The sequence below is a fragment of the Propithecus coquereli genome, unplaced genomic scaffold (genome assembly GCF_000956105.1).
Source record: "Propithecus coquereli isolate 6110/MARCELLA unplaced genomic scaffold, Pcoq_1.0 Scaffold335, whole genome shotgun sequence".
Lineage (NCBI taxonomy): Eukaryota > Metazoa > Chordata > Mammalia > Primates > Indriidae > Propithecus > Propithecus coquereli.
The window spans coordinates 249,435-276,483 of NW_012149008.1; the positions used below are offsets into that span (position 1 = coordinate 249,435).

Below are 27,049 nucleotides of genomic sequence, written 5' to 3' on the forward strand. Positions count from 1 at the left end.
TATGATTTCTAATCGCAAAGGAGTTGTCAAGAAACATACATATATATATGTATACACACACACACACACACACACACACACACACATATTGTGGAAGAGAACAGTAAGAAATTCAAGATTATTTCAATATCTTTGAAATGTACCTGATTTGGTGAAAATAAGCACCAAACAGTTCCTGGCACATTGCAGACATTCAATAAAAATTTATTCAATAAAAATCGGCCAGTTGTAGACTACTAGGGCTGAAACATTACTGAGAGGTCTTCTGTGGCCTTGCTCAGTTTGGTTAAGAGGCTGAGGTGAAACTGGACTATTACGTCATTCAGGACTTCATTCAACTGCAAGTGGCAAACATTGTATCTTTTATTGTTACAGGTCACTAAAAGTTAACTCCAAAAATTTCTAGCCAAAAGTGACTAGTCTCATATTCCAATTTTATAAAAATGTATTCTAATTTTTAAATTGGAACATAAATACATTCCAATTTATAATGTTATAAATATAGAGTAAAAATTGGTATACATCAGACTGAATTCCAAAGTGACAGGATTCTTTTTTTTTTTTTGTGATAGGATTCTATTTTTATACAAACTTGTATCTCTATTACTAAAGTTATATAGCCTGATACATATGGTATTTTATCAGATGAATGGATGAATGAATAAATGAGCAAATTACATTTTAATGTGTTTAGATAATGCTTTTAATGAGAAGAAATATCTAAATTTTATATTATTTTCTTTTATTGTTGTTTAATGTTCAATCCATGGTAACTTTTATACCATCCTGAAATGTCTGCCAAGGCACTGAGCTTTACCAGTTGTCTGTTCTACCAGAACATGTACATGAATCACCATTCTTCTTTGCTAAACAGGCATAAACTTTTCCTTATTCTCAAGACATGAACTAATGAGTACTTATTCATAAGGCAGACCACTCTAAAATACTAGGAAATCTAATGAAGATTGTTGCTCTTTATGTAAAGTAAACATGCTTTTTAAAAGTAGACAAAAAGATATCCTAATAAAATAACTTTCTTATATATGCCTAATCACTACTGTTAATGCTTTCGATTTATTATGTATTATCATAGCGGAAGGCATAATTTTATTAAACAAAAATTGAATAAAATAAACCATGTAGCACAAATAACCAGAAACAAAAGGTACTTTATCTCAATATCTAAGCATACCTATTTGGCTTTTGTACTAATTTCTTTTCCTTCTTTCCTTCCTCCCTTCCCTCCCTCCCTTCCTCCCTTCCTTCCTTTTTTCCTTCCTTCCTTCCTTCGGAAACTCAATAGCATTTTCACTTTCAGTGGGAAGAAAGAAAAAAAAAACTCAGTTGGCCGATAAGCATGTAAAATAAAATTTCTGAAGTTTGTAAAATAAAGGTTTTTTTTCTTTCTTCCCACTGCATGTGTGAAGTTTTAAAAGAAAGTGAAGATGCTATTGAGTTTTCTTAAAAACATGAGATGCCATGCAAGTTCAAAAGAAATACAGAAATGAGAACCTCAGACTTTTAAGTTTAAAATTCTCTTTAAATAAATATGATTAAGTTTTACATACAACAGATATTGAAAGACTCAAATGTTTACTGTACCTGCTGAATACCTCAATTCATTTTTGCAAGTTATACTTTTGAAGCAATATAAGTTGATGATGGCATTAAATATAACATTTGATAATGTTACATCTTTGCATTTGATAATATAAATCTACATGATGACTATGTGGAAAATAAGCATTAAAACCTTACTGCCAATTTGCAAATGTTATACTCCAAAAGAAAAAAAACCTAGCAAGTAGCCAATTTATATAATTAAACATTGAGTGAAACTTGATTTCCTCCTCCGTTGTCACTTTAATTACTATATTTCAAATAAGATATACAGATATCATTAAAAACTCCAAAAGGATTATCATTAAGTTTGACAATGATCCCACAGGCAGTCACAAGACACAGCCATTGGGGGAAAAAAGTAGTAAGCAAAAAAAAAAAAAAAAAAAAGAACAAATAATGCACAAAACTTGTAATGTCATTATCAAATAAGACTAGTTTTTTTTTTTAACAAACATGAACATTAAACTGAGATTTCCTGTTTTGGAACCTCCTTCTTAGTCTTCCAAAAACTTTGGAAAAGTGGCCTCATTATTTTATGGTCACTCCTCATAATCTAACTGAAAATGTTACTACAGTTTTATTACCCACCAGCCTTGACTCCAAACAACTTCAGGCTGTTCCCCAAAATCAAATCTATTCTCAGTTGATGAAGATTTATCACCTTGGAGGATATTCAGAGACATGTGACTTTTAAGGCAATTCTTGAAAGAAAGAAAAGACAGAAGGGAGGTGAAAGAAAGTAAGTTAGGAGGGAGGGATTGAAACTCTGACAAATGGCAGCTCTAGCAAAAAAAATATAACAGCTTCCCAAGGAGATCCCTTTGGCAGAAAGAACACATAATGCGTGATTTTGGTTTATTTTTAAACAATTCTCATTAAATTACCGTCATAGTTCTGCAGGCATGAATCGGTTGACACTAGAGCCTCTTTTGTGTGTTTATATGACCAACAATGATACCCAAATTCAACAGGAAAAATTTTCAATGAAAAAATCAACCACTAACGTTCAAATAACACGTGTTTACTTAACATAATATAGAAATGGCTTTTCCAGTTTAAGATATTTCTTCCTCCATTATACAACTGACAATTGACTTTTTCACAGCCAAAACTTTAAAATGGCAAAACAGATTTTGAAGACATTTTCTGTAATTAAAAACGGCTGCTTAGATGCTGAGGGGGAATTTCTCAAGGATAATGTTGCTTTTCACTTTTCTCTTGAAAGATTCAAATGAAAGAGAAATGTGTTGAAATCAAGTAATTAGAATTCCATTTGGTCCGTCATCCCTTTTCAAAATTTATTTAAAGACTCTAAATTTTACTGACAACTCTTTAGCACCACAGTATCTAGGAAAATAATAGTATTTGGTGTTTTCAAATGAATATATATAATCAAAAAGTCAGTATGATTTCTAATCGCAAAGGAGTTGTCAAGAAATGTTAAATATCTAAATATTTTTTAAAACTGGCTTTGCATCAGAGCGAACGAATATCATTTTTGAAGATCATATAGCTGTGGCACAAATTAACTCCTCAAAATATCCATCTTACCCTTATAATAGGACCTCTGGATTTTCAGCAGGGCCCACAAAAATCATCCCAGAAAAACAAAAAATGATATTTCCTGTCTTTCCTTGATGCTGGATATGTACAAGTATGTACAGGTACAAGTTCTGACCAACAGAGTAGAAGAAAAGTGATACATGCATCTCCCAGGATTTGTCCTAACCCCCTATGTCCCCTCACCCCCACTCCATCCTGTTGCCTGAACAAGGACATGATCCTGAGCTTTCCTGGACCTTGTGGATGAGGACTAAACATAAACACATACATACTAATAAAAATCACATAACTCATGGTTTTAAATTAAAGTTTAAAATCCTGAGTTCCATCCTCTAATGAGCCTATATTTATTTGCTTAAGTAGCATGACCGTAATTGTTTCAGGGTGCAAAAACATAGGAGATGTCCTTCAGAAATGGAAAATACCTTTCCCCGATTCAGTGAATAGATTCTAAATTTTAACTCCAACAATTTTAAAAAATAATGTATATGACGATGAATAAATGATCTCATATAGTGTCAACATTTCAAACAAATAGGAAAAACCAATATTCATACCCTAGAGTTAAGAAAATACATCTTAAGACTTTTGAAAATCATATTATTTCCTTCCCAAGCATGAAGAAAAATAAAGAAAAAAAATACTATCTCTCCAAAAAGGTGTTAGGAAAGGCTATAATACCATTTTGGAATAAGCACAGAATGGCTAAAACAACATTAGATGGAAAGGGTTAAAAAAACAGACACAAGTCAGAAGCTCTGACCCTTCCAACTATCACCTGTATCAACTTGACCATATCAGCTTTCCTCTTGGAGAGTCTCAATTTTGTTTAGGAATATAGGGTACTATGTACCCTGCCCCCTTAATAATCTTGTTGTTTCATGTATATATATGAAAATATATATATATAAATAGATCTTTAAAAAGAGCATCCTTTACAAATATAAGGAACTAATATTCAAATAGCTATGTAATAAATTTTTATTAATACATGATAAAAGTACATATCGGTTTGCACGTGTAAAAAGAAGTCACTTTGCTTTTTTAAACATATGTCATAGTAAATACATTCATCTTTAAAAATCTAATGAAGATCTTCTCTTACCTAACCTTGACATTTTAGGAAAAAGATATAGCTTAATTTGCTTCTTTAAAGATTGCCCCCTCACAACTAAATAAATAAGCCTAATATTTACCAGTATTATATAAAAACGGCATATGCCCTACCAAACATTTTTCATCTTCTAAGATGAAAATCACATTGATTCCATGATTGATCATTAAGCAGAGTGTGAAAGACAGCCGATGGGCAGCCAGAACAGACCAGGAGAAGGCTGATTATGCAGTTATGAGTGCTGAGAAACACAGCAATTTTTTAAAATTAGTTTTTTTATTTTTTAAAAAAAAGGTTTTTTTTAATTAACTATCTTAGAATGCCTGAAAAAATAATTCTCAGATAGTACATTAGATGCTGTCAGTTGTGTCATACTCTATAGTATGTTGCTATGTGGTTTCTTGATTTTATCAAAATTACATCTGAGGCAATGAAAACCATTTGTCTATATTTAAAATTTCTCATCTCTAGAACTCAATATTTTTCCTTGATGCATTCTAAATGCCCTAGTAGAAATTATTTTGAAAAGAAACCATTAAAGGTATGCTAATGACTCTGAACTGTGGCAGATGCTGTGGAAACAGGCCTGTTGGCTGAGGCACAGTGCCATTAACTATCTATCATAAAGTACTCGGGACTTGCTCATTTATTACTGCTGCGTTGCTCAAGGGGAGAGAAAAACAGCAAGAGTTTCTCTTTCTAAGGCAAAAATCATAAGCCACTCACTTATTCTAATGTCATGATCCCCACTGTTTATCTGCATGATAATTAGGAAAATCAGAAGTAGTGAGATATTGTTTTAAGAACGTGATTGGAATTAAACTGTGGAAAAGGCAAAGGAGGGAGCTCCACACACCAACTGGTAGGTCCCCAGCACTAGATACTATCTGTAGGCGCAAGTAGTCCTAGCTTCTAGGGATGAAACAAGAGGTAGAATTCCTAGCCTTTCGGGGACCCAGATTCAGGAGAAGGAAGGATTTAGAAAGAAGCAATAGAAACACATCATTACTCTGAGAATTTTCTTTCCACAACCTGTTAGCAATATTTGTTGATCACCCATTTCGATGAGGTGCCCTGATCCAGTCACGGTGGAAAATACACATATAATCATGTGCCACATAACTGCGCTCCAGTCAATAATGGACCACATATATGACGGTGGTCGTACATGGTTATACCATATAGCCTAGGTATGTAGTGGGATATACCATCTAGGTTTGTCTAAGTACACTCTATGATGCTCACGCAATGATAAAATCATACCTAGTGACGCATTTCTGAGAACATATCCCTGTTGTTAAGCAACACATGACTGTATATCGAGAAACAGATAACAAAAATGTATATCAAGAAATACAGAATTGCACTTTTATAAAGTACTTCCCTATACATGAGCTCATTTGATCCTACCAAGAAAGCTATAAGGAAAATACCATCTCGATTTTAGAAGAAAGGAAACTGAAGCTCAGGTAAGTGAGGTGACTAGCTAAATATCACAAGTTCATGAGCTGAAGTGCCCACGAATCAGGTCTTCTGTCTCTAAAGCCAATGCTCTCTTCTCTAAGATCGAGTAAGAAGAAAGTGACGTTAATAGAGAGGGACAAGAGGAAAGATGAATGAGGATATTTTCCTAACAAAAATATGAATAACAAGACTGCTATATAACATGCTTTACATGGATTTTATAATCAAACAACACGGAGGAAGTTTGAAACTGTATATGGGCACCGAGGCCTTGGTACCAACAAATGGGCTTGCTAGGCTAACACCAAAACCATCCAGGCCACTGGGTTACCAACCAGCAGCAAGAGGAGGGTGATACTTTGCCTACCTCATGCCCTCAATCAGTTATTCACATCGAGGGTTAAGCATCGGAATGGTGTATTTTAAAAAGACACATTCCCAGGTCCCACCCTATAAGTCTGAGTCCACTGAGGCATTTGTACTTTATAATAGCTTGACAGGGGACTCTAATGACCAGCAGACTTAGGAACCTCCATCCTAGAATTGCATAGCACTTTCTTTTGTACCTGCATCCACAATTGATGGAGAAAATGAGTTTGGCACAAAATTCACAACTTTAAAAGTTGGCTATAGGTTTTACAAGAGCAAGTGAAGGACAGGAAGTGTAACAAAGAATTAAATAGTAAACAATCCTGTCTAGGAAGGTAATATCAAGCCTAAGGGATTTTTAACTACAGAAAGGAAATCACTCACGCCAGCCCTGAATGGAGAGATGAGAAGTTCACTTTCATAGCAAATACAACAAACTTAAGCCATACAGAGTTTGCTGATCACAGGTGTCTGACAGAAAGTGTTAAAATATCCAGGCTCAAAAAGTTTGTACTAACAATTTGCCTTTGGAGTCCAAATTATAGACTGCAGTAAAACCAAATGCTCATTACCCACAGAAGGATTTTAAGTGCTCACCTTTTCAATGGGAGTTGGCCCCAAGGCACTAAAGAATAATGACAATAAGGGAGGCAGCAGTAAAATACCGCACCTTTAGAAAGACCTTTGAAGTGTTCTAAAGAGGTCGCCTACTGCCGCCTATGAAGTAGAAGTCAATGTATCCATTATTTACTTATTTTAGAACCATGAGGTAATAAACTCAATATTATATTCAATACTTCACTTCATTATTCCAATAGCTGCCTACTCTGGCCAGTGAAAAGGACTGTTTAAATGGCAAGTCCTTCATTTATATGTAAAAGTCCATGAACTAATGTCATCTAGACTCTTCATCAAGGAGATTCTTTATTGACACATAGTCTATAAAAAGAATCTTATAGAGTCCTCTACTCTACATAATTCCCAGTGGCCTTACTAAGTGATTATAACCTTCTCCAATACTATGAGTTTAATATATTGCCAGGAGGTATTCAGATGTAGTGGAGACGCTAAGGAACAGGTCACTTGCCTACCTCCTGCCTGCCTCAGGGGAGGCTCCACTCCTTACCCCCACTAGGCTCCACTTAGATGGATCGCCCAGGAACCACAGCTCCACCACCTTTCAGACTGTCCTGAAGGTCTTCCTGACTTGACGTTCTACCTAAAAGAACAGATCTGACATTTGGCAGACCAAACGGAGCCCAGCATGAGACCGAATTGCCATTATACCAAGACTGGACTATAGGACAACCCAAAGTAGCCACTCCACAGCTGAGTCTCCCAGCCCCCTCTCTGCCTATTCACACTGATTTTCTTCTCTGCCAGGTATCCTGGAGGCCCCAGCAGGCTTGCTCAACTTATGACATCTGTGGTGAATAGCATCAATTCCATTCAGTAAGCATGAGCTCCCACCGGGTGTAATTCCCAGTACGGAAATGCAACTATAAATAACTTCCTCCTCTCCCACCCCAACAATGGAAGTCACATTCTAAATTGAGAGATGAATACATACTTGACCGGACTATATTTCACTCAAACAGGGAGTAAAGGTCATAAATAGAGTGACCGAATGTCCAGGTTTGCCTGGAACATCCCAGTTTATGTATGTTGTCCCAACATAATTAATAGTGCCTCCTTTAACTTTTCCACTTTGGATGATAAATTATGGGGTCAACCTAGTCATAAAAGAGTTCCAAACAAAGGGTTTTGGAAACATGGAGAAGACTGTGGTCATTTCTGTGTTAGGAAATCAGCGAGGTTTTACAAAGGAGGAGATATTTATGCTGTGCTGGGAAATGAAAGGCAAAATTTAAATGAGAGGGCTGAGAGGTGGGATAGAAAAGCAGCAGACAGTCTAGGCCGAGGGACCAGCTGGCTGCTCCTGCTGCACTCGGGAGTTCATCTTTGTAAATGGTGGTGTATATTACAACCACTCAAAGCTTCTTGTGAGTATATACTATGCTCCATCTTGTGCCCCCCACCTCCTGACACAGCACCTGACACAGAGGAGGGACACAGAACCCCTGGGCTGCTATTCTACTCAATGAATAGGGACATGGCAACATTCTGTCACCTATGTTCTGCTACACAGCTCTGCTGTTTCAAGAGGAAGATTACAGCCGTGACACTAGCATGCATTGTTGGCCTAACGGTTTAAGAGAACATGCCAGAGCTGGTAAGAATCTACCTCCTTTGTGGAGATGGGCTCAGGGCTTATCGTGAGGCAATCATCTAGAGACAGATTTTGGATAAGTGGTTGAGAGGGAAGGCAAGTGACAATGCCAACACGGTGCCACCACAGCCCTCACCTGTGCTGTCTTCAGCATCTCAACCAAAAAAAAAAAGGACTGTGCAATGTTCAGAGACAAGGGGGGCCCACAGCTATAGGCCCAACTGCTCAGAGGGTACAACTCCCAACATTCCACAAAATCCTGCCCAGAAAAGCCACCAGGGCAGCAGCAGTCTCAATGAGGGGCTGAGTAAAGCAGAAATTTCCACTCTGTATGCAGTAAACTTCCCTCTCCATCTGCCTGCTCCTCTGGACTTCTATGCAGCTCGCCCGGACTGAGGCCCAAGTTGACCTTGTTCAGATAAAGCACAACTTTGATCACAGATCACCTGCAACTCAGTTCCATGCCCTTTAATCTCCACAAAATTCCTCTAGAATGGAAGTCACACAGTGTACTAAAGAGATGGCTTCCCTCTCTATAGCAAAAACATCAAGGAATTGCAAAGCAGGACACCATCAAAAATGGTAACTGCAACTGAGGAAGAGTCAACAAAGGCCCTTCTCTAACTGGGTCTCTGGACCAAGCCCAGCTAAGTCATAAGGTCTCAAACTATCACACTGTATGCACATAACCAACAACTTCAGACAGATAACCAACTTCTTCAGGCTCTTTCCCTCAGTGTGTGCCGGAGGTGGGGGGGCATTCTTCAGGAAACTACTGTCCTCCCCCACCTATGCAAAAAAGACCCACAAGTATGGTTATGAACAAAGTAAATACTTCCACATCCTATAGCCACTGGTGTACATATTGCCTAGCTTTCTACAAAGTCATTCAGAATGCAGGGCAAAAAAGTACTTCTTAGTTTTTTCATCTAGAAAGTGGAGACAATTGCTGACATAGTTAATTTAATGTGCCAACTTGGCTAGACTACAGTACCCAGGTGTTTGGTCAAAACAACAGTCTAGATGTTGCTATACAGGTTTTGTTTCTTGGACGTGATTAACATTTAAATCAGCAGACGTTGAGTAAGACAGGTTACCCTCCACAAGGTGGATGGGTCTGTTAAAGACGGCAAGGCAGACTTTATTCAGGGGTGGCGTGGCGATGGGTAATATGGACTGCTGCAATGGGGCCTTGCACTGGGGGAGAGAAACTGGACTCAACTTTGACTCTGATAAGGACAAGTGGGGATTTATAGCCTAGGAGCAGGGTGGGGGTCAGTGCATGGAAAATTGTTAAGGGGAAACATCAAGCATAAAGAGTTTCTGGCTAAACCAACCTGACAGGATTATTGCTGGAGGCAGGCCAGGGTGATAAGATATCCAGGGTGGTCAGATATCAAAGGTAGAGGATTTTCCCTAAACTAACTTAGCAGGATTCTTGCTCAAACTGGATTCTACAAGAACAGAGAGGGAAACCCAAGGTTGGCCTAGTCAGAAAGGACTCTGGGGAGCCTCACTAAAGTTTTGTTCAAAGGAGAGTCTTTGTTAGGCTTCATCCAACCAGTTGAAGTCCTTTAGAGAAGAAGACTGTGAGGTCCCCTAAGGAGGAAGGAATTCTGCCCCCAGACTGCATTACTACTCAAGACTGCAGCATCAATGCTTCCCTGGATCTGAAGCCTGTCAGCCTGCCCTGAAGATTTCAGACTCGACAGCCCCTACAATCATATAAGCCAATTCCTTAAAATCAATCAACCAATCAATCAATCTCTCTGTGATCCCTACACACACACTCCCTATTGGTTCTTTTTCTCTGGAGAACCCTGAAATAATACAAACTTATCTAATATAAAGCTCATGTATTTATATGGTGTTGTACAGTTTTAAAGAACACTTTCAAAAACATTCTCTTCTGATTCAATGTCAAAACTGTTTCAAATGAAATATAAAAGTGACCTGAATAATTATAAAGCACTCTATAGGTGCAGAATGGCATAAAACAATGATAAATTGAATTAGAGCATTAAATACCAAGTTAATTATTTTTATTACCTGACGGTTTAATCCTCTACTACCCCATTCTCCCTAATCCCTACGTATTTCAGGCATCAGCATCAAGCACGGTATGTAACAATTCCTCCTACTACAACGTAAGCTCTGTTAGGGCAAGGATTTTTTAATAACATATATTTTGACATGTCTTCCAGCATGTAGTAGACCACAGTAACTGGCACATGGTAGGCCCTAAATAAATAATTGTTGAATGAATGAAAGGATATACATACACAAACACACATAAATAAAAAGAAAAAGGGAAAAAAAGACCACTCTTGCTAAATTAATGGGCATTGGTTATGGTAGGCAAGCCACGTTATTAAAAGTATAAGAGCTTTATCATAACTTCACATAAGTATAATATAATGTCATTATAATCATAGAATCAAGTCTGTCAATGATCATCATTCTTTGTATTCAGTGACCATATTTCCACCTCTTTGTTTCAAGGTAACAACAAAGAGAGGCTGGAGACATTTACTATCTCAGTCATCATAACAGTGGCCTTGAAGATAAATGATAAATAGTAGGGGCCTTTTCCCCATCATTTAAGAGTGATTATGGCATAAGGCACTAGCTTCATTGTCTAGAAAGTTATGACATTAATCTTTGCACAGCCACTTAAGGCTCTCAGGTGAGCAGGTGGGTAAACAGTAGAAAGGACCACTGAGAAAACTACAGCATACTAGGAGAGGCAGAGAATAGGAGGTGCATTACACAAAAACAAACATACATCTGCACAGCTCTGCTGAAGAGCTACTATCCCAAATGCTCTCTGTGTGCCTGGCTTACCCCACAGCAGGGGCTTCTCCACCTTCGGTAGACCTGCTAGTCCCAAGCCAGCCCAAACATATAGAATGTTCCCCGGCCTTCTTGTTCTCTGGCCAGCAATCGTTATAGCCTCTCTGGAAACTGCCACAAGGAAGATTGAAAAACGCTGCAGATAGGAAGCACAGAGATTTGAGTGCTAGTCCTGGCTCTATCACTTTATTCCTAAGAACCCTGGGCCTCCCTCTTCATAAATGAGAGGACATTAGATAGGGTGATTTCTAGGACCTCAAGTTCTAACAAGAAGTATGGTGATTATGCAAGATGATTTGCCCCTATCTACTCCACGGCAAAACTGGCCTCCAAGAAAGGGGAAGAGAAGGAGCTAAGTAAGGCCCCAAACAACAAACCCTGGGCAAAGCTTAGAAATGGATATATCACTCCAATTTGGTGAGGGTCTCATGCCACTGGACACAACTCTGTGGGGCACACCCTTCTCAATTCCCTTTCAGTGAAGCTTTGAAAAAGAAAAGCCCACTTGGCACGTGGCATAAGGGCCACCTATCAAAAAGCCCTGGGTAAAGAATTACTTTGAGTGAACTTAGTATTGCACATTTTGTCAACAGGATCAGAAGTTTACAGACTTATGAGTCAACCAAAAAGCCAAATTACCACTTTAAAATAAGAATTACATCTGCCAAAAAAAGAGCAGGCATGTGGGACCTCCCGCCAAGCCACGCTCTTTCTGTAGACCAAGTATGTAGAAAGCCAAGTCATAATCAGAGAGTTACTTAGTAAGTTTTATGACACGAATGTGTGATGGTATGAGGCTGAGACAGCCTATTATAAACATCTCCACAAGAGGCAGACACCCACCAGAGCCAGAGAGTTGTTAGACCAGGGCAGGCGCGAAGGACACAACCATTGCTTGTCTTTCTCAATCTCTCCTTTCTTTCCGTATGTTTAACTCTTTTCTAAATAACAAGTAATGGCTGAAGATGTGTTTTGTTTTACTATGTAAGAATGTAAATTAATATTTATTCATTTCAGAGACTTGGGTAAACATGAAAAGCATTTTAAAAGTATAAGAAACAAATTAAAAAGAAAAAACAATCCTACTGTGAAACTTTCTGTCCCTGGAGATACACAGATATCAAAGAGTACTCTGATTTTTATCCTACTGAACATCACACTGTAAACATGTCCCATGATATTAAATAATGTTTTTAAAACTTTGTTTTAAAGACTGAAAAATAAAGACTGGCACATCCTTTCTTTAGGCACAGTAATATATTCGATCAGCAACAGGCAATTTTTGCTCTGCAGCCACTCAGTGTGTTTTGAGCTTTATCACAATGCCACTACTAGAGTAAGCATCCTACCACAGTCCATAAGCACAGACAAAACCTCCCAAAATAAAAGTGCTCTGCCCAGTTAGAACCTTTAGGCCTTCTAAAACCCCCACAGTGACAAGGTAGCAGTCTGACAAACACAGACATTATCATGTCTGGGAGAGGAGGAGGAGGGGGTATGTCCCTCTTCCCCAAATATCAATCAGCATGCTTTCTGTGTGTATCAATGGTGGTCTTGCCAAACTAAACACTTGAGTACTTATCCCCCTTAATTCTATCTTGAGAGAGACAGAAATAAGAATTTCAGGCCAAACAGGAAAGAGGGGGAGGCCATGCCAAATCAGGGAAAAGTACATTTTGGAGGAGGCATGACCTAGCAGTAGCATCAAATCACATCATCACTCCACCTCCATGCATAACCCAAATTAGGTTATGCTCACATGTCAGAAACTTTTTCAACCTTATATGTACTTCAGATTTGGAAAAAATGCCCCAAAGCCTTGTATCAAACTGAAAACGCTGTGAGAGCATTCTGCTAGTTGGTTCTGTCCTGTCTTCAGTGATGTGGGGACCATAATGTCTTTTGTATAGCTTCTCTAGGATGACAGATATTAACAGAAATGCATGGATGGATTTACAGGTGGCATGGATCAATTTCTAGTTATTTTACGATTATTGATTAGGGAACTCAAACAGGCTTTGCTACTTGCCAGACAAAAAGCTAAACAGCCCCCTTTCATAAATCTTGAGGAAAAAGCCAAAGAAAAATGTAAACTGATATATTCTGGAAACAGAGCATGCCAAGACAAGATTACAACCAGCTCAAAGCTGAGAATCAAGTAACAAATGTATCTCCAGAATAGAGCCTGAGAAACTTGCAGTCTTGGCAAGTCCTCTCACTCGCAGCAGCAACCTTTGTTGCAATCAGAATTGACAGAGACTTTTTCACTTCAAGTAAAAGATTTCTGTCAGGGTGAACATATTTTAATCCACGGCATGCATTTGTACCGTGTCATTTACAAGGACAAAACCTGACTACTTCAAGAGCCTGCTTTTGTTGTGTCACTCTACAGGCCCAGTGTACATGTTCCAAAGGAAAAAAAAAATTCAAAGAGAGGAGCAGGGAGAAGAGAGGACGCAGAAAGCAGTATTACAATATGCATGCAGAGCATATGTGTAGTTAGAGATGTATCTTGGAAATGGTGATCTACAAGATGGAGACACACAGTTAAAATATGCTGCACTCTAAAGGAGGATGTTATTTAGAATTTGTTCTTTTTGATGCCTTTAGGGTTGGAACTGAGCCAGTATCTTTATAATATATTGAGTTCTTCAAGGAGGTAAAAAATAATAAGTTTGAAGCACCAATACATTCTTCTGTCACCTGTGCATGACAGCAAAGACAGGAAACATTCTGAAGATGCCACTGTCCACATGTTGCAAATTTAACATGGGGCAAGGGGGTGGCAGGAAAGGAAGAACAATTATGACAGGAATAGGCAAGGCACATTAAAAATTAACAAACGACTTTTAATGAGTTGAAGAAATAAATGGAAAATAAAGGAAGCATTTGAAAAGATGAATCTTTGTTTGAGCTTAGAGGTAGCAAAAGGGTTTAGTGCAAAAAGGTGTGCAGCATGATGGTTTGATACACACATTGTAAAATGATTACCACAATCAAGTTATAACACATCTATCACCTCACATAGTTACCTTTGTATCTACTCCCTTAGCAAATCAATACAGCATTATTATTAATAACTATAGTCACAAAGCCCAGCCTCTGGCAACCACTGTTCTACTCTCTGCTTCTAGAAGTTTAACTTCTTTAGATTTCACACGTGAGAGAGATCATACAGTATTTGTCCTTCTGTCTGGCTTATATCACTTAGCATAATGTCCTTCAGGGTCACCTACGTTGTTGCAAATTTAGGGCACTTAATAGTTAAAGTAGACCAATTTCTATTTTAATTTGATTGTACACATTTTTAAATATCAACTTAAGTTTATTTTCCACAAAAACTTTGAGTTTTCATTCTAAACCAACAAACGCGTATTAAGGGAAAGATCCCATCCTCTTATTTCCAAGAAAAGGATCCCTCTTCTCATTTTGACACATTCAATATAGTGACTAGGAACATTTATACGTGTGCCTGTGACCACACCACCTCTACTAATCAGAATAAGTATTCAATAACAAAAATCCAATTTAACCAAGAAAATAGAGGCTTTCAACTTTAACTGTTTTTCTTTTTTAAAATGGATTTTAATAACTAAAGAAAATTAAAATAGATGTGACTCTTGGAATTGGTAACCTATTCATAAAACAAAATTACTTTATAAAAACTCAATTTATAGTTATACAGAACTTTGCATTCTCTAAGAACTCCTGTATTTATATATGTATTCATCAAGGTAACAGACTTGAAAGAGAAGTACACTAACGACCTTGTCCTCATTTTAAATAGATGGAAACAAAGGGTATAAATAAAAGGAAGCAATTTGCCCAAAATTACATGGAGTAGTACCTGCGAGGGAAGGGTGGAGGAACAGAGAAAAGACTATTTCAGATGAAATTATTGTTCAAAAACTGTAGAAAAACAGGAAAAGAGTTCACTGTCTAATAGTTTTTAATGATACAACTTGGATGCCTGCTACATTTCGAAGACACAGAGACATGGAATCTACACGTGTAGATGCTGGTGAAAGTGGTTTTGGTTCATGAAAAAAAAAAAACTCCTAAAACAATTATTTTTTATTAATCTGTATGTCTGAATAAAACTCTTCACCTTTTTGCTCATTTTTCTCTTTTCTTACCACTTTTTTCTTACCAAACTCTAACAACGAATGCAAGAATTCATAAATTGAAATTAACACAATGTTCATCTTGATCCTGTTGTTTGTAAATCAAGTTTAAAATGGAATTTTAAGACATGACAACTAGTTGCAATATATGATCCTAGAATATGTCCTATATTAAGAGAAACAATTGCTATAAAGTACATTATTCAAACCATTGACAAATTCTGGATTAAAGATTAAAACAGTCATCGATGTTAAATTTCTTGATTTTGACAACTGTACTTGTTTATGTAAGAAACACATACTGATTTTTAACAGGTAGAAGTATTAAGAGGTAAATGGGCATGATCCCAGCAATCCATGCACAAACGATCTGCCCCCCCCGCAAAAGATATATATATATATATATAAAAATATATAAATATATTTAGGTAGAAACAGAGAGAATGATAAAGCAAGTGTGGTAACCATTTCCAAATAGATGAATCTGAGCTCAGTTCTTCATACTATTCTTACAACTTTTCTATAAGTTAAAAATTATTTCAAAGTAAAAAATTTAAGAAATTAATTTTAAAATTCTAATATCTTACAATGTCTTTACCTTTATCACATGCAACACACAAAAAATTATACACACATACACACATATAACCTAACAATGCTTATGCTCAGCTTTTTTTTGTAATAACAGACACAAAATAAAAATCAGTTACCAGCTCTTTCTTATCATTCTGCCAGAGCTATGAGGAAAGAGCTTATTTTTTGGAAATAAACTACTTTTTAACACATTAATTAATCTGCTGTCAACAGAATTATTCCTGGGATTAGAAAGTGCAATTGGAAAATACATTAACAATTATACAACTATACACTCAATTTTTTGTTTCTTTTTTTTTTAACTTAACAAATCTCCAAAATGGTCAATGACATAATTTTTCAAACAATTTTTAAATAAGATCGCCTAGGTGCAGGAAATCTGAGTTGTAATCCTAGCTTTATTCCTGTGCAACCTTTAGGTTCATAGTCTCTTTGAACATTCGTTTTATCATCTCTAACAGTATGACAGATGTCCTACTCATATCAAACACCAAATGAGACAATGAATTTGAAAGCTCTTGGTTAAATGACAAACAAAACTAATACTGAAAACAAATATTGCTTTTTGTTTTGATGCTGGTTATTACTAAACTTCATGAGCTTTATGACACCAGCTAGAAATATTTTGTGATTCCTTTCAGGTTCAGAGATATGGTTCCCGTTGATCAGTTAGCTGTGTTTTAGGCAACCAGTTGGCCGTGTTTCTGAGAGTCAAACATGTGACTATACATAGGTAAGATAGGATTTAAAATAGGTGCATACATTGGGCTAAAGAAACTGTAAAAGGATAATGTTAATTTCTAAACAGAAATTGTATATGAGTAGGTTTTTATAATCTCCAATAAAACTGGCCTATGACACTGATTGGTGTTCTTTCTTATCAAGAGAATATTAAACATATATCTGGAATTAAATTTATAGTCACTGTTTGGAACAGGCAGAGGATAAGTACGGAACTTTGTAACCACTTATCATAAAAGATGGAAGAAGAGGTAAAGCCAGCCAGAAAATGCTAAACATTTAATCTAACCAACAAATTTTTATGGCAATGGAGACATCTGATATGCCACAAGTAATCATAAATTGTTGGTGCTGATCATTCCATTATTTTTTTTTTGAAAATAGTATGGTGCTGTCTGAGTAAATCATATTCTGCCTGGGGCTATGTAGCTTACTTCGAATTATTTCAGAATCATCTAAAATGACTCATTTTTCTATTAAAATGATGAATGGGCTAAATGAGGTATATAATAAATACTGCAGGTTTGTAAACAGATTCCTGCTCTCTAGAGAATGGAGGCCTTACTTCATTTGGTAATTCTGCCCCTCGGTATTTTCAGGAGAAGTCACCCTTAAACTGGAGTTAGTAAAGAGAAGAGTAGAGTGAATCACACTGGAATGAAATGGTGAATGTCTCTACGGTTAAGGGAACAACTGAAGATATCTGAAAATAAGTCCCCTGCTCAAATCAGGGCATAGTTCACAACATCAAGAAACACAGAAAAAACATAACTCAGTACCATTTAGGAACCATATGTGAGCAATAAAAGCAGGGATACACAAAAGGAATAAATGCAGAGCTAAGAATGTTCAACATTGTGAAGAATTTAATGTCTAATAAACAAAAATGAAGTAGCTCTCATTGCACATGGTATATCACATGGTAGACAATACTGCTATTCAATTTTTGACTGAATTCACTAAACCACAGGTCCACGCACAATAGGTTGAAAATGATTCACAAAAGATATATCAGAACTGACAGTTGTGAGACTTACCATGAAGACAAACTGAAAAGATTGCTATTGAACGAAATGGGAGTTCATCTGTTTTATTGTCTCATTCAAAATATAATGTGCAAAACACTTAATTGGGATTTGTAAGGATTGACAGACTTGATTACGCTTATGTTAAACTTTTAATTTGTTACATGTTAAAGTAAACACTGAGGGCCATATTTCTTTGCCTCTTCAGTAGGAAATGAGATTATGATGTCAGTTCAATAAAATTCCAAGGCCCTAATGACAGTTCATTTCAGACCAGGCAGTGAAGCAAATATGTTAACAATAAATGCCAGACCATTAAAAAGAAATGGAATTATAACCAGCCCTTTGCACCTTAGTTACCTATGGATTTTTACTCAGTGCTCTCTATATCTCACCTGGACACCCATAATGGCCCAAGTGATAGGATGTCAATAAGCTATTTATGGTGGGGCTAACACATAGGACACCACTCAATAATAGTTGCCCTGAGCCAATTGGTTCGCAAGCAAGTTGTTAAATTTTCCAAAATATGTTTAGAATGAAAATGTAACAACACATTTTAAGCAAAGTTGCTCCCCACAGCTGTCTTTAAATATGTCTAATTGTTGCCAAGAACATCAAAAGCTTTATACTCAACTGTGCTGTCTTCTTCTCTAATCACTTTGTCAACAAGGTCACATAGTGTGAAACAGTCCCTTGGAGAAAAACAATATAAGCAAATGGTAATCACCTCTACATTGTGTTCACTGGGTAGGCTCCCTGATCTCGACAGTGAGCTCTCCACTGGCAGAAGCACGCTCAGACGTTCTCTATGTCTAGACCCCTAAGTATCTAGCCAGCACGGTATCTTGCTTCTCTAAGGCTACTTGGCTATGTTAAGATCCTATGAATTTCTGCCAACCTCCTGGATGAGGAGAGGGTCTGAAGATATACATTTGAGAAATATATTCATCTGGGTAAGTTTCCAGCATATAAGCAACACTGTAATCTGTAATCATGGTCCTATTTATTCTTTGGGCTCTTCACATAAAGCCTAGGCTGGCAAACCGAAACTAAACACGTTTATCCCTCTTCCACTGCAGTAGCAAGCATACCTGAAGCTGCCCTTCCACTCCACAGAATATTTGATTAAACATCTCTTCATAAGGTTGTGGGCATTCCAGCTGACAGTAACAATGTTGCCATAACATACAGGAAATAGGGACCACACGTGACAACAGAGAACATAAAGGGAGAAAATAAGACCCGAATGCTTTGTCCCGGAAACTATAATGGCCTGCTGGATCCAAATGCACAGGAGGCAAAAAGACACAGAGTACCTCTGCTCCCACCTGTCTTGTGGGATGCTTCCCTTTGGATCTCCTGGTAAGCTATGAACTGAAGAAGAGTTAGAAAGAATGGGAGTTGCAGATGGATCCCAGAGCCCATTCTCATCATAACACTGAGGAAAATATCTTACACCTAAATGGATCAAATTGCTCAAACATAAAGTGGAAATCCTATATTTAAGTCGTTCTCAAAAGCAAAAGCTCAAAAGCATTAACTTCTTTTTTTAGCATTCAAAGCAAACAAATATTCTAGGCATATTAGAATGATTGGGGCTTAGTGTCTAGGGCAAGAAAACCAGCACATGGCATATATAACCAGAGATTAGAGCGTTAATGGGGGTCATAATCAAAGCACTATATGGCACCAAAAAATAGCAAAATTCTTTTCTAATTATCTCTAAATGTGCAATAAAAGAAGCCAGGATAAACACTGTTACACTGCACTTTTAACCATCTGGCTAATTTTAATGATACTAAAAACCTCAAGTAATCACTCTTACTATTCTTTCACATAGAACTTCTGAACATGAACCGCGTTGATCATTTCCAAGTCACAACCCCAACTGTACCCTTCACCTGTGGGCGCAATCTCACTTATATTTGGACAGCAGTGGTATTCTTATCTCCTTCCTTTAGTCATTTTTCTCCATACCCCAAATTCAAAACCTTTTTCTCTTTTACCATGAAATTTCAACTGTCACAGTTTGAAGCACAAACAAAATACAGAACTAAAAAGCACACAGCACAAAATTAATCAATTCTTCCTCTTGATTGCTTCACTGGTGCATTTCAGACAAAAAGGAAACTGGGGATGAAAAGTGACATTTTGGTGAAACAGTTGCTTAAATCTGCAAAAACTAAATTTATGCATTCACCCACCCTATTTTTTTTTAGTGTTATTTTTTTCTAAACAGTATGAGGTTTTATAAATTCAAAAATTATAGTGTAAGTGTTGGGGCAGGGGAAGAAATCCAAGGTAACAATGACCTTCCCCACAAACTTCAGATTTGACTGGAAACTCTTTAAGGAAAAGCAACCAGATCTAACTCATCTTTGCATCCCCAGAGAACTAACAGCACCTAGGACACAGTGGATCTTTAATAAATATGTGATGAAGGGGAATGCAGAAAGGGACCAAAATACCTAATAATCTGACTCACGTTCTCGCCAAGAGTTGAACAAAACAATCAGTGCAGTCTCTGAGGCCAGGACCTTCCTCAATGATACACTGAAGTCAGACTTCTCCATATATGCTGAACCCAGGATGTTTTTTAAATTGATTCCTAATTTTTTCTATTTAAAATGGTACAGAATTGCTGACACTAGAAACCTTGTAGTTAGCCTTGATGCTTCTCTTAACCCTTCAAACCTAAAATCTTAGTAATAGTGTCTCCCAAATATTTCTTACATCTCTTCTTTTCTCTGCCTCCCTGCTAACACTGCCCTAATTCAGGCACCACCTGTTCCCACTTGGATTAATGCAAGGCTTTCTAACTGGTCTCTATGCTTCTAGTCACTTCCTCCTCTATTCCTCCTCTCACACTTCACTGGAGTGAGCTATCAAAATGTTTAACTATGTCGTTGCTTCCCTTCAAACTCTTCCATGCGTCTAGTGTAGAGTTCGTCACAGGCATGCAGGGTCCTCCCCTCCAGGATCTTAGGCCCTACCAACTACCTCTGCCTCATCCCCCAACACTCCTTGCCCTGAACCTCCCACTCGGCAACTCCTTGTAGTGTCCCACTGTCCCCATGCTTCAGTGCTTTTGCCTGCAATATCTGAGAATGCAGCATCCCTTCTCCTCGACCTTGGGGGCAAATCCTGCTCATCCTTCAAGAGTCAGCTCAGGTACGCTTCCCCACAAAATCTTTTCTATTCTTTCCCACTCCTCTCCTCCTATTTCCAGGACTTGAGTAAATTCAATTATGCATTTATTCAACCAACAAATATTTATTGACTGCTTACTGTTTGCTCAGCACTCTCATATATTAGGTACTCAAATATGGGTCTAACAATTCAATGCAGATATAGCAATGAGTTAAAAAGAATGCAAAGTTCCTGCTTTCACAAAAGTGAGATTTCCTGCAAGACTCTAAGAAGTACAGCTCTCTAAAAGACTTAGCACCTTTAAACATTTTTAATGTATCTGCCTTCCATGTTATACTATGAATTCCTTAAGGACAGGATTTTGTCTTCTTCATTTAGTACTTAGCACAGTACTTTTCTTACAGTAAGCACTCAATAAAACATCTGTCCAAAGAGTGAAGAAAACTATCTCACATTTAGCTTTATAACTTCCAGAATATTTAAGTAAATAGTACCTTAAGTAAGTAAATCAAGACTTCCTTTAAAGTTTAGATTTTCTAAAAAATGAAAACACTACACAGTTCTATGGTGATAGCAAGAAATAGCTAACATTAAACCAGCATAACTTAATGACAGAAAAAAAGTGAATCAAAATTTTAATTGGCATTTTAAAAAGAATACATAATTGCAAAGTAAAAAAAAAAAACAACCTACTACTCTTCAATTTAAAAAAAATGTAATGACATAGCAAATATTAGATTCCATGTACAGGAGCTTAAAAATACACAAAATAGCAAGTTGCATTAACTTTACAGGTTTCCTGGTCCTGTCCTTTTTATTTATCTTTACCGAGGTGCCTTCCTGCTCCTAAGCAGCATACTTTCTTTTTTCAATTGAGGTAACTTACCGCCTTCGGACCAGCCCTAGAAACATACTTTTAATGTGAATTTCATTTAACATTTTCATGTAGGTAAAATTATCAGTGAACTGCCTCTTCCAAAGCCTCTGGATAAAATCAATTGATTAAAATACTGGCACCAGTCAATGCAGGGTAAGGGGAGAGGCTGGTGTGCTCTCCTAGAATCTAGAGCAGGATTAACAGCTTCCCCAGCTAAAGCAATTCTTCCAAAGGGGGAAGTTTTGATCTGATCCTATTTTAAAACTTCAACAGGGCCTTCGTGACTTTGCTCTTCAAAGAGCTTTAATAAAGCTAGCTGCTAAAACAACTGTGGGAAGAAAAACCTGGACTTATTTCACAGTACCAACGTCATATCGGCTCCTCTCCCCACATCCTCAGTGCCCCTAGTTCTCCTGAAAGACAGCTTTTTAATTACTTCGAATGTGTGAAAACCAACCTTTACTTTCCTGCAGGCTGCAAAATTGGGTTCTAAATAAAGAGGACTAAAACCAGTGTTTGGCTATCACTTAGAGTCGCATGTACTAGAATTAAGAATGGCAGCAATAGGTGCTTAGCACTCACAGCAAAGAAATGTTAACATTCTTGGGGTGACTCACACATGAATTACAGGCTCTGAAGATGCCCACCTCTCCCCTTGGGGATCAACAAACTAAGGAACAACAACAGGCCTGTAGTCACATTCCACACCACACAACTCTGTTTTAGAGAATGGTGGTATGCATAATCTGAAAACCCAAAGCGTCTGGGAAATACATACGTGGTGGAAAAAAGGCAGAAAGAACTTCATACCTCTAAACACTGATGGTAAGTGACAGAATTACAATACTGCTCATTTTCTTAGTAATTTTTTTTTATTTTCTAAATTTTCTATGATATTCTTGTATTATTTTAATAATTAGGGGAAAACTCAATGAACATCCAGCCACTAAAAAGTGACCATACAAAAACAAATTTATTGGTATAGAAACCTTTACCATATAGTCTAAACGTTTTGATGTGAAGGCTATTGTATGAGTTATATAAATATGTGTATACTATGATCTGTTTGAGGAAATACATTTGCACACATTAAAAATAAAATTTAGTAGAAAATAAAAAGGAATATAAAAACTATGAACCAGAATGTTAACAGCAGTTATCTCTGGATAGTGGTACTTTGAGTGATTTTAATATTCTTCATATTTACTTTCTGGTCTTTATCCAATGTCTATGTATGTCTTCTATAATAACAATAAAGGGATAAATCTGGCAAATAAATCGGGAATTAAATTGCCATCGGTAGCCACGTTGCTGTGGCCACAACACAACCACTCAGATGTCTGAGAACACTCAAGGCAAGAAGGGACCCTCCTGAATCAGCTATCATCCTCCTGTATAAATTCTACTTTTGTTCCCTAAGTGCTTTGAAGACTCTATTTGGCCAATATTATGATAGATGCTGAAATTCAGGAGCTCTGAGTACTGTAATTTGCCATCTATACCCACAACCCCAGAATCGTTAAGGAAGAAATCTACAAAACAGAATGTACAACACCAGTTTCTTATGCTTAACCAGCTAAACAAAAGAAAATAAAAGCAGACAATGGACAAGATTTATTAGATAAAAAGAGCAAATAGACTGAAGATATGCTATTCCAACCACACACACTGCGTAATATAATTTAGTTACTGTTGGGTAACATATCTTTTTATACTTTTACATTTTTTGTGAAAACTCTCCTCTTTCTATGTCTTTGTGTGTGTGTGTGTGTGTGTGTGTGTGCATGTGCACTTAATGAGCTTTTTCAGTTTTTTAATCTTGTTTGTCTCCATGGACTAAGAGAACAAAACAAGTTCAGGGGAAGAAAGGTGGAAAGAGAAGAGTGCTTCAAAGATAAGATGCAAAAGGGCAAAAGCTGGGTCCAAATGCCAACCAAGGATTCTTCTGCCCTCTGGAAACTAAGAATTTTGCTCTCAGCTTCCTCAAACATGAGCACTATTAACCCTCTCCACTCCACCCTCAGCCTTCAAATTGGGGACTTTAATATGCATGAAGATGACCCGTCAGCCCACTGGCCTGACAGTTTTTTAACTCCCTCAAAAGAAACCCCTTCAGCTTAGATGTACAACAGATACAATCATCAACTGAGTCACTCAATGCTTACTGCCTTTAATTCTGAAATTATTCTCCTTTCACAATGACTGACTTTCCTTCCACCTCTCTTATTCTCTTAGTTCCACAGAATGTGTGTGCTGCTCTCAGGGCGGCTGCCAGTCAGCCCACTGACATTTCTTCCTTCATCTGTCACCACGGTTCTGGCTTATCTACCCCTGCAGCCTGGACCCTGGATTAGTCACTAAAGAAATGGATTCATTGTACATGAACTTCCTTTCACTTTCTCTGTTTGCATCTGGTAATAGGTTAGACTCTTGACAAAATGATCAAAGTAAAGAACAGATGAGAACAGAAACTAACCCTTTTCTTACAAAGTGTTAATGATTTCCAGTTGCCTAATGAACTAGGAACATCCCCCTAGCTCTTGAATTCAAAGTTCTCCACTACATGTTCCCGCTCTCCCTGCCCAATGAGTTTCCGAATGTTTTACAAGGAGGATTAAAGGTTCTGAGAAGTTTTATCTGGGTTTCTAGGAAGGCCCACGTGGGCACTGAGCAGCCAGGACTCCAGGGTTCAACCAGAGCAGCTTCACTTTTATCTAACAATAGAAAATTATTCAATAAATTATATTGAATACAGAAGACAGATAATTACTCAGCCATTAAAAACTATAATTCAGGAAAATGTTTGGCAACATAGGAAAATGTTCATGATCCTAGACATTATATATGGCATTATCCAAATTCTTCAATATGTAATAAACCTATAAAAGAAATAGTCTAGAGGGAAACACATACCGGTATAAACCGTGGATGTATCAGAAAGACAGATTTATGCTGGGCGTGGTGGCTCATGCCTGTAATCCTAGCACTCTGGGAGGCTGAGGCAGGAGGATTGTTTGAGCTCAGGGGTTCGAGACCAGCCTGGGCCAGAGTGAGACCCTGTCTCTACTAAAAATAGAAAAAAATTAGCCGGACAGCTAAAAATATATAGAAAAAAATTAGCCAAGCATGGTGGCGCATGCCTGTAGTCCCAGCTACTTGGGAGGCTGAGGCAGTAGGATCGCTTGAGCCCAGGAGTTTGAGGTTGTTGTGAGCTAGGCTGACGCCACAGCACTCTAGCCCAGGCAACAAAGTGAGACTGTGTCTCAAAAAAAAAAAAGACAGATTTATAAATGCCTTTTAAATTTTTTTCTAATTAATAATCATTTTTTTAAAAAACATGTCTATGTAATTTTTTTAAAACTATTTTCTTTAAAAAAAATTATTTGTTCTCTTCAAAAAGATAGTTCCCCAAGGCCCTTGCTCTGTATTTTCTCTTTCCTACAGCCCAGGGAGTAATTGAGCAAACCTTACTCACCTTTGCTGGAGTCTTCCAGACTAACATCTGGTAGTCACCAGGAGGGAAAGAAAGAAGGCTAGGCTGCTGGCTCCAGAGATTTCAAAGACAATAAAACCAAAAACAGGGGAGAAAAAAGTAAACAGACAACAATTCCTCAGGCATGATACATGTGCCTGTGTCTGTGTGTTGGTATTTACTTCAATACTTATGAAGTTACCTGCCTTAAAGCCCTTCATGGTTAATGTGTGTGTGTGTGTAAAACACAGTCTCATTCTGTCACCCAGGCTGGAGTGCAGCGGCACAATCACAGCTCACTGTAACCTTGAATTCCTGGGCTCAACTGATCTCCCACCTCAGCCTCCCATGCCTGGCTAATTTTTTTTTTTTTTTTTTTAAGAGAAGGGGTATTACTATATTGCCCAGGCTGATCTTCAACTCTTGGCCTTCGTCTCCCAAAGTGCTGGGATTACAGGCGTGAGCCATCACGCCCAGCCCTTGATGGTTAATCTTAAATTGTCAGCTACCTGTAAGAGGCAAAAAATGAAGAAAATCTAGGCAAAAAGAACATGAATATTATTAACACTAAAAGTTGGCACAGAGTACTTAGCTTTTCCCAAACATCAGGGATTTCCCTGTAGGCAAGAATTTCCTACTAAATCTTTAATACTCACCAGGTGCTTTGCCTTAGCACGTTCTTCCTCGCTTGATATCCTCTCTCGAAGGATAGCCCTGGTTAACTGCTCATTGGCAGCTGCCCTCTCTTGGTCCAGATCTTTGCCTTGCTTTAGTCTGAAATGACAAGAAAGGTGTAACTTAGAAAAGGTATTTTATTAGTTGATATTATTTCTTGTTAAGTAATTAAATAAAAAGGTAGAAACACATAGCCAAAAGAGTCATAGCCGAAATCATCTTGGCCCATAATCTATCAAAAGCAGGTATAACAGTAAATCCCCATGCAGCCTCTACGCAAGCACTTAAAATAGCCAAATTCAAATACATGAAGAAGCTCATTAAGTTGGCTACCAAACATATGTAAGCTTTACAAAGTTCTTATGTAAAACTGAAATCTGCCCACCAAAAAATTCTTTCCCTTCTACTTCCATCTGTCCTCCAGAAATTTAAGTAATAAAACTAATTAAGAAGCTATCTACATAACAAATATTTGAAGACAACCAGACTCTTTCCCTCAAAACTAACTCAACTATTTATTGAATAGGCCGCAGATGCAGTGGCTCACGTCTAACAGACTTCGGGAGGCCAAGGCAGGAAGATCGCTTGAGGCCAGGAGTTTGAGACCAACCTGGGCAATATAAATTTTAAAATTTTTTAAATTAATTGCACAAAGTTGCACATTCCTGTAGCCCCAGCTACTTAGGAGGTTGAGGCAGGAGGATTGCTCAAGCCCAGGAATTTGAGGTTACAGTGAACTATGATAGCATCACTGTACTCCAGCCGAGATGAATACACACCAGGCACTGTGCTAGGCATTGAGGACACAATGGTGAACAAGACATACAGGTCCCTGTCCTTGTGGATCTTATATTATAGTGGGGAAAACAGAGACGTTAGAGAACTAATAACACAATGAAGACATCTTTCCTCCCCATTTGTTACCCCTATTTTCCAACAATCCTCATAGGCAAATATGGCTACAATCCTCATGTGCAAATATGGCCTTTTTTTTTTATTTCAGCATATTATGGGGGTACAGATGTTTACATTATGTATGATGCCCTTGCCCCGCCTCCCCCCCAAATCCAAGCTTCAAGTGTGTCCATCCCCCGGGAGGTGCTCATGGAACTCATTGTGCATATGCCTGTCCCCTCCTCCCCCCTCCCCATCCCCCTGCCCAACATCCAATA

At 37.7% G+C, this 27,049-nt stretch overlaps 1 protein-coding gene across 1 annotated transcript in view; it reads right to left on the minus strand.

The window, feature by feature from the left end:
- CHCHD3 (coiled-coil-helix-coiled-coil-helix domain containing 3) overlaps positions 1 to 27,049 on the minus strand; it is a 303,246-nt gene that overhangs the window by 150,172 nt on the left and 126,025 nt on the right. Inside the window, exon 4 of the mRNA XM_012650619.1 lies at positions 25,859 to 25,976. Within this exon, the coding sequence (XP_012506073.1) occupies positions 25,859 to 25,976 (118 nt within the window). The remainder of the gene's footprint in view (positions 1 to 25,858; positions 25,977 to 27,049) is intronic.